The 7,963-nt window shown below is 39.0% G+C and overlaps 1 protein-coding gene across 2 annotated transcripts in view; it reads right to left on the reverse strand.

The window, feature by feature from the left end:
* Positions 1 to 7,963, reverse strand: part of UBR4 (ubiquitin protein ligase E3 component n-recognin 4) — a 139,185-nt gene that overhangs the window by 52,005 nt on the left and 79,217 nt on the right. For both annotated transcript variants that reach the window (XM_021706503.1, XM_008073544.2), the window contains 3 exons: positions 2,874 to 2,970; positions 1,699 to 1,806; positions 1,146 to 1,262 (listed from right to left, as the gene is read on the reverse strand). In XM_021706503.1, the coding sequence (XP_021562178.1) occupies positions 1,146 to 1,262; positions 1,699 to 1,806; positions 2,874 to 2,970 (322 nt within the window). The remainder of the gene's footprint in view (positions 1 to 1,145; positions 1,263 to 1,698; positions 1,807 to 2,873; positions 2,971 to 7,963) is intronic.

The raw sequence follows: 7,963 nt of genomic DNA on the forward strand, positions 1-7,963 counted from the left end.
AGTTGAAAGTCTCCCAACTTGCTCAAACATATTAATGTTGTTCAAAAAGTTGTTCAGGCCAGGCTCGGTGGCTCAGCCTGTAATCCCAGCACTTTGGGAGGCCGAGAAGAGTGGATTGCCTGAACTTGTGGGTTCGAGACCAGCCTGGACAACTTGGTGAGAACCTGTCTCTACAACAAAAATCAAAAATTAGCCAGGCATGGTAGTGAGTGCCTGTAGTTCCAGTTACTTAGAAGGCTGAGACGGAAGGATCACCGGAGCCTAGCAGGTTGACATTGGGGTGGCTGTGAGTGTACCACTGCACTCCAGCCTGGGCGAGAGTGAGACTCCACCTCAAAAAAACAAAAAGTCATTCAAAACTTTTTTGAACAACTTCATGGTAAGAGAAACAAAGAAATACCTGCTCTTAACTCAAACCTTGCAAGACCTCATGTGCCAGAGACCAGGGAGGCAAGAATTAGATAACCTTTTTCCCCTAGAGGGTATGAACTTTCTCTTTTTTTCTTAAGCAACTAGAAAAGCCCATTTCAAGAAGAAGAGAAAACTTTACATTATAGGCACTTCTTAGCAACCCCCTGCCCCCCTGTAGGGGCTCTTCCATAGAACCAGCATCCAAAGGAGATGGGAGTGAGTGATCACATGCATAAAAAAGAAGGAGAAAAGCTACTGTAAATAAGACCATTAGAAGAGCCTTGCAAATCCCAGCACACCCCACAGCTCCTAAGCTCATTAAGATTGGATGCAGTTCAGCCTCAATTCCTACCTTCTCTGCTTTGTGCTAATCTCCTTTCACCACACACACATCACTTTCTCTCTGCTTTATTACCCTACCTTATAGCAACATACACTAGGAGAATCCTCTTAGCCACCCTGGGCCTTGCAGAACAGGCCCCTGCTTTTCAATAATGGAACTTCCAAACCCTTTAACCCCTCCATTGGAGGGATTGTTAGCAAAGACCAGGGCTTGGGAAAGATTCTGAAAAAGGTGGAGGCTCTCCTCTTGAAAAGGTGACAGCTTAGACTCTTACTCCCTCAGGCAACAATGGCCTTTTCTAATAGAGGACAGTCACCTCTGCCCTGGCCCTAGCACCAAATAGACAATTTTCTTACCTCTCCCCAAACCCATAAGCTCAAAGCAAAAATACCTCACATATGGAGGACTTGGATCCAGATTTGGTGCGGGACATGAAGACACTCAGGAGTCTCATTACTACCAGATGGACTTCATTCAGAGCACTGCGCTCATTCTTCTTGGAGACATCCTGCAGGCAAAAGTAGAAGCTCAGAAGCCTATACTTATTTTAAGCTTGAGGCATTTTTGAACAAGATCCCTCTAGCCTATCAGCTCTAAATGTTCCTCAGATTGACTCAGAGGTAAAACAAGTGCCAATGTATCCATGGACTAGACCTGAGGTACTAGACTAGACCAATACACTTAGGAAGCCATGTTAAGATGTAAACAACTAATTTAATGTTTTTGCCTCATCGAGCTACAAAAGGACCATGAGGGCAGGGACTTTGTCTTGTTCCTCATTCGTGCCCAGGATCTAAAAGTATGCCTGGGCCAGAGCAGACCCTGAATACACTTTTATTGACTCAACAGAACTGTAGCCCTCAGTAGATGGTTACCCCTTGAAGCTAGGTGAAGTTCCTCTCAACCAATCCTGCTTCTCAAACAGAATGATTCTCAAATTTTACCTTTTTATCCATGCCCAGCTCAGCAATAAGCTGGGAGAGTAAGTTGTCCAGAGCTCCCTTATCTTTTTCATCTTCTCCATCCAGATCTGTAGTGAGCATCAGAATAACCTGGAGGTCAAAGAGAAAACACAAAAGCCAATTTCCTAAACAACAACTCTAAACCCAGGGTGTTTCAGAGGAAACCCTAATCTTCCTGACTTCCTGCTCCTGAGATTCGCAGTCTCTAGTGTCTTTCAATACATATAAATATTAGAGTGTGATCTAATAACTATTCTCCTACTCACTAGTTGCTTTCCACTGAGGCAAAATTGTTTTTTTAATTCTTAGCTCACTGACCTATCTCATGTTGGTTTGGTTGGATATAATATAGGTTAGTTCATTTATTTTACAAACTCTTTTCAAAACACTTTTTGTAATGTCAAGCATAGTACATATCAAAGTATGACTCTTTTGACTTTGTACACTTAGGCTTTGGATGTCTGGAATTTAGAGTGCTGTACTGGATAACAGTTATGATAAATCAAAAAATTAGCCAGATGTGGTGGCGTGCACTGTGGTTTCAGCTACTTAGAAGATTGAGGTGGAAGAATCACCTGAGCCCAGCAGGTCGAGGCTACAGTGGCTGTGAGCATGCCACTGCACTCCAGTCTGGGCAACAGAATGAGACTCCAACTCAAAAAAAAAAAAAAAAAAAAAAAAAAATTATCTGGCCAAGTACAGAGGCTTATGCCAGTAATCCCAGTACTTTGGAAGGTGGAGGTGAGAGGACAGCCTGAGCTCAGAGTTTATGACCAGCATGAGCAACATGGCAAGATCTCACCTCTACGATAAATAAAAAAAATTAGCTGGGCGTGATGATGCATCCCTGTGGTTCCAGCTACATGGAAGGCTGAGGTGGAAGACCTGAGCCCAGCAGGTTGAGGATGCGGTAGCTGTGAGCATGCCACTGAGCTCCAGCCTGGGTGACAGAGTAAGACTCCAACCCCCCCCCCCAAAAAAAAATTATCTGACCCTCAGCCTTCTCATCTATAAAATGAAGGGCTGGAGCTTACAGTTCAAAATTATATCCCATTATTCTGCGACCTAAGCAAACAAAGCCTTCCAGAAGAGAGATGCAGACATGCTTAAGGATGGTCCACCTATAATGTGACAGACCCAGCTGAACTAAGAAATACCTGCATGTACGGGATGGCCCGGACACCGCCAACATTTCGTAACTGAGGCAAGGTCTGCAGTAGTCTCTCCAACAGCATCAGACGGACCATGTGCAGCCTATAAGGCCAAGGAAAATATATGAAACATGAGCTAGTACACAAATAGGAACCAATATAGTTCTTTCCCTCTGCCACCAGAGTAAACAAGGAGCCTAATGCTTAGAAACAATCCTAGCATTAAAAAAAAGCTAAGAACTGCCTATTTGATATACCATCAATTACAAGGAGAGATTGCACTCTCTTAAAAGAAAACAACATTGACTGGGCACAGTGGTTCACACCTGCAATCCCAACACTTTGGGATGCTGAGGTGGGAGGGTTGCTTGAGGCCAGAAATTTGAGATAAGCCTGGGCAACATAGCAGGAACCTGTCTCTGTAAGAAACTAAGAAATCAGCCAGGCATGCTGGTGCACGCCTATAGTCCCAGCTACTTGGGAGACTGAAGTAGGAGGATCCCTTGAGCCCAGGAGTTCAAAGCTACAGTGAGTTATGATTTTGCCACTCCAGCCTGGACAATAGAGCAAGACCCTGTCTCATTAAAAAAAAAAAACAACTAAAATACAGCTGATGGCACTGAAAGAAAACCTACTACAGGGAAATGAAAAATATTTCCCAAACCATCAAGTCCTACTTGTTCTCAGTATCAAAACCAACCTTCTAATGACAAGATTTGTATGTTTTTTTAACTAATACTTAGCCCTATTCTGCTTCTAGGCATTACTTTCTGGAATTCTTCTACATACAAATTCTATATTATCCAGTTATAAAATGGCCCAATCCTTTCTTTTTCATGTTTCCCAAGTCAAGGCTTTACTCTCTCACACCTGGTCTACCATTTTTGTAGAGTAAAATCCAATTCCAAGATCACAATCTCCTACTGAAACCATGGTTTTCTTGTACATTCCATTGACCCCTACCTAGCCTTCATCTGCAGATACACAGCAGTTCTTCTCTACTAAATGTATGTCTCTATATCTCTAGCTCTTATTTTGATTCAAGAGGACCACAATGAAAATTAATTAATTAAGGTCCTGTTGACAATTTAGTTGGCAGTTTCACCTAACATTCAATCTCACACCAAGAGTATAGTTGCTGAATGAATTAATGGATTGACATTCACCATTAGTAAGCTGTTCTTGCCTCATTTTACCTTAGAGACTGTTTATAAGAAACCATATGCACACACACACACACACACTTTTTAATGTGTGATTTTCATATATTACATGTCCTAGTAAGTATCTAGAATATTTTCAAAACAATAAAAGTATGAATGACAGCACAGGGTTTTACTTGAGTAATTAATGACTATCATTCTAAAAAGTACTAAAAGGGATGAGCTATTTATTCTTCAGAATACAGAAACACATAGTAGTCCATGCATGAATCAATTAATAATTAGTCAAACTGTGTGGGAACTACAATGGAACAAGAATTGCTCAGGGATAGATGGGGTGCAAGTGAGGAAAGCTGAGATGGCAGTGGCAGTTCAATACTTTTATAGATAAAACATAAGATGGATTTGATTGAAATTAATTAATATCTTCAGAATGGAGAACACACATGCACAAAGAAAAATGTCAACAAAAAGAGCAGAGTCTGTACCTCAACCAAGATCTTAGCAGATTATTTTCAAACTCAGATGGTACTCTTGAACTGTACCAAAAAATAAACAAATACTGTACCAAAATCAAAATTTCTTTATCTTTAGTAACTTAATGTTCAGTTTTATTATTTAAAACAATTAACTGACCAATTATTTAATTAACTTTTCATGGAAAAAATTAACTTAAAACCACTCTAAGGCTGGGAGCAGTGGCTCACACCTGTAATCTCGGTATTTTGGTAGGCCAAAGTAGACAGATTGCTTGAGCCCAGGAGTTTGAGATAAGCCTGGGCAACATAGCAAAGTCTCATCTCTTTAAAGAGTCAAAAAAGTATCCAGGCATGGTGGCACATGCCTGTAGTCCCAGCAACTTTGGATGCTGAGGTGGGAGGACTGCCTGAGCCTAGGAGATTGAGGCTGCCGTGAGCCGTGATCATCATGATCATGCCACTGCACTTCAGCCGAGTGACCACAACTCAAAAACAACAACAACAACAAAAACCATTCTAAAGACTTCTATTGCCAATATGGTTTGGTTACCTAAATTGGCCCCTCTCATAAAAATAACTGAAAATCCTAAAAATACCTAAAAATATATAACATCGTTTTAGAAGCCACAATAAGTCTCAAGAAATCTCAAAAGGCTGAAATCACATAGTATGTTCCTAACTATAGTAAAATTAAAATATAAATCAATAACAAAAAGATAACTAGAAAACCCCCCAAACACTTAGAAATTTGGAAACATACTTCTAAATATCCCATGAGCCAAAGACTAAATTACATCAGAATTTAGAAAATAGTTTAAATGAAGCAGCAATGAAAACACATTATTGAGCAAGATTAAGAGGGCATTTTAAGGAAAAAAAAAATAGCTTCAAATATGTATTGTAACAATAAGTCTACAATCAATTATTTAAGCTTCCATCTCATAAGATCAGAAATACAACAGAAAGTTAAATGTTAAAAAGTTAGCAAGCAAAAAAAAAATAATAGAGAGTAGGAATAGAAAGAAAGCAGATACACAACAAAGAAAAATCAAAGCCAAAAGCCAGTTCTTTCTAAATAAAATTGATAATCCCTAGCAAGACTGTTATAAAGCAAAAACCTAAGTTACCAATACCAGAAATGAAAAAGGTATATCACTACAGATGTGCCCTTTTAATGTACTCTTTTTAACGCAAATACATTACTATGAACGACCGTTTGCCAATAAAATTGGCACCTTAAAGTGAACAAGTTCCTTGTAAAATGCAACATACCCAAATTGAAACAAATAAATAGAAATAATTCTATCATTTAAAGAATGAGTCTATGATTTTAAATCTTCCCTTAAAAAACCATCCAGACCCAGATAACTTCACTGGTGAATTTCTCCAAGAATTTATGGAAAAAATAATACCAATCTTACACAAACTCTTCCAGAGAAAAGAGAAAAGGGGAACATGCCCTGACTTATTCTATGAGGCCAGATAATATGAATACCAGTTCCTGACAAAGACATATCACAAGAAAAGTACAGGCCTAAACAAAATATTAGCAAATCAAATCCAGTGTTATAAAATATAACACATCATGACCAAGTGTCCCCAGGGTAGGTTTAATAGAAAAAAAAAATCAGTTGATGTAATTTATATCCTTTAACAGAATAAGGGAGAAAAACTATGTAAGCAATACAACCCATGAAAAAAACTAAAGCAACTAGAAATCTTCAATTTAAGAAAAAAATCTCCCAGCAAACTTGGAACAGAATTTCCTTAATTTAGTAAAGAATATCCAGTCTACCCAGGTGCAGTGGCTCAGGCCTATAATTCCAGCAGTTTGGGAGGCAGAGGTGAGGGGACTGCCTGAGTCCACAGGTTTGAGACCAGCCTGGGTAACTTGATGAGACCTCATCTCTACAATAAATAAAAAAAATTAGCCAGGCATGGCGGCACATGCTTATAGTTCCAGCTACTTGGAAGACTGAGGTCGAAGGATCACCTGAGCCTGGCAGATTGAGGCTGTGGTAGCCATGAGCGTGACACTGCACTCCAGCCTGGGTGACAGAGAGAGACTCCAACTCAAAAAAAAAAAAAAGAATATTCAGCCGCAGGGCATGGTGGCTCATGTCTGTAATCCCAGCACTTTAGGAGATAGAGGCGAGAGGACTGCCTGACCCCAGGGGTTCAAAACGAACCTGGGCAATTTAGTGAGACCCTGTCTCTACAATAAATCAAAAAAATTAGCTGGGTATGGTGGTGCACACCTGTGGTTTCAGCCACTTGGAAGGCTGAGGCAGAAAGATCACCTGAGCCAAGCAGGTTGAGGCTGCAGTGGCCGTAAGCATGCTACTGCACACCAGCCTGAGTAATAGAGTGAGACTCTGACTCAAAAAAAAAAAAAAAAAATTAAAAAAACCCTTGAGCTAACATCAAACTTAATAATAAAATATTGAACCTTTTCCTCCTGAGTTTGGGAATAAGATTAAGAATGATTATCATAAAAAATACTGATATTAAAAAAAAAGAAATAAACCTTACAAAAGCCTCTTAAAAATAAAAAAATAAAAATAAATAAATTGAAAAAAAAAGAAGAATGATCATCACTACTTCTTTCAATAATTATACTAGAAGTTCTAGCCAATGCAATAAGGCAAGAAAAAGAAATTAAAAAAATATAATTATTAGAACAAAAAAAATTAAACTGTCATTATTGGCAGGTGATAAAATTGTATATGCAGAAAATCCACCAGAATCTATAATTAGAATTAATAAGTAAATTTAGAAAGATCACTGGACACAAAGTCAAAATAAATGTAATAATCAGCTTGCTGGTATTAAAAAAGTTATTAGAACAAAGATGCAAACAGAATCCTGAGACTACTTTTAGGGCATTTGAAAACTTAAGGCTCTTGAAGGCAACTTGAGTCTTTGATTGCCAAGACCCCACGGGGCCTTTGAAACAGGAAAAAAGTCCAGGATTTCCTTCAAGTAGGGAAAATCTTCCTATGAGAATCTCATGGAAGAACAAAAGAAGGCTATACCTTTGGTTTAAAAATAAACAGTAATAAACTACTGCCCCTCATATCACTCTTCCCTGCATGTGCATCTTCCTGTCTCCCAGCCCAGGAGTCTATAAGAAAAATTAGCCAACTCAAGTCTTAACACTGAGAAGAGGGGAGGAAAAAATGAATAGCCACTTGAGAATATAGTCCAGTTTATAATTATTTTTCTTTTGGTTAACACTTTGTGTCCTATTTCAGAAATGTTTGTCAAACCCAAGTTATGAAGATATTTTGTCTTGTAAAACCAGTAAGGTGCTACTCTTTGCATTTACACCTATAATTCAGTTGTTTTTTGTGTATGACATAAGATCAGGTCAAGTTTAATTTCATTCCGTATACATTTTTTTTTGAGTTGGAGTCTCACTCTGTCACCCAGACGGGAGTGCAGTGGCCGCTCC

The sequence above is a fragment of the Carlito syrichta genome, unplaced genomic scaffold, assembly GCF_000164805.1.
Source record: "Carlito syrichta isolate Samal-C Ts95f unplaced genomic scaffold, Tarsius_syrichta-2.0.1 Scaffold115711, whole genome shotgun sequence".
Classification (NCBI taxonomy): Eukaryota; Metazoa; Chordata; class Mammalia; order Primates; family Tarsiidae; genus Carlito; species Carlito syrichta.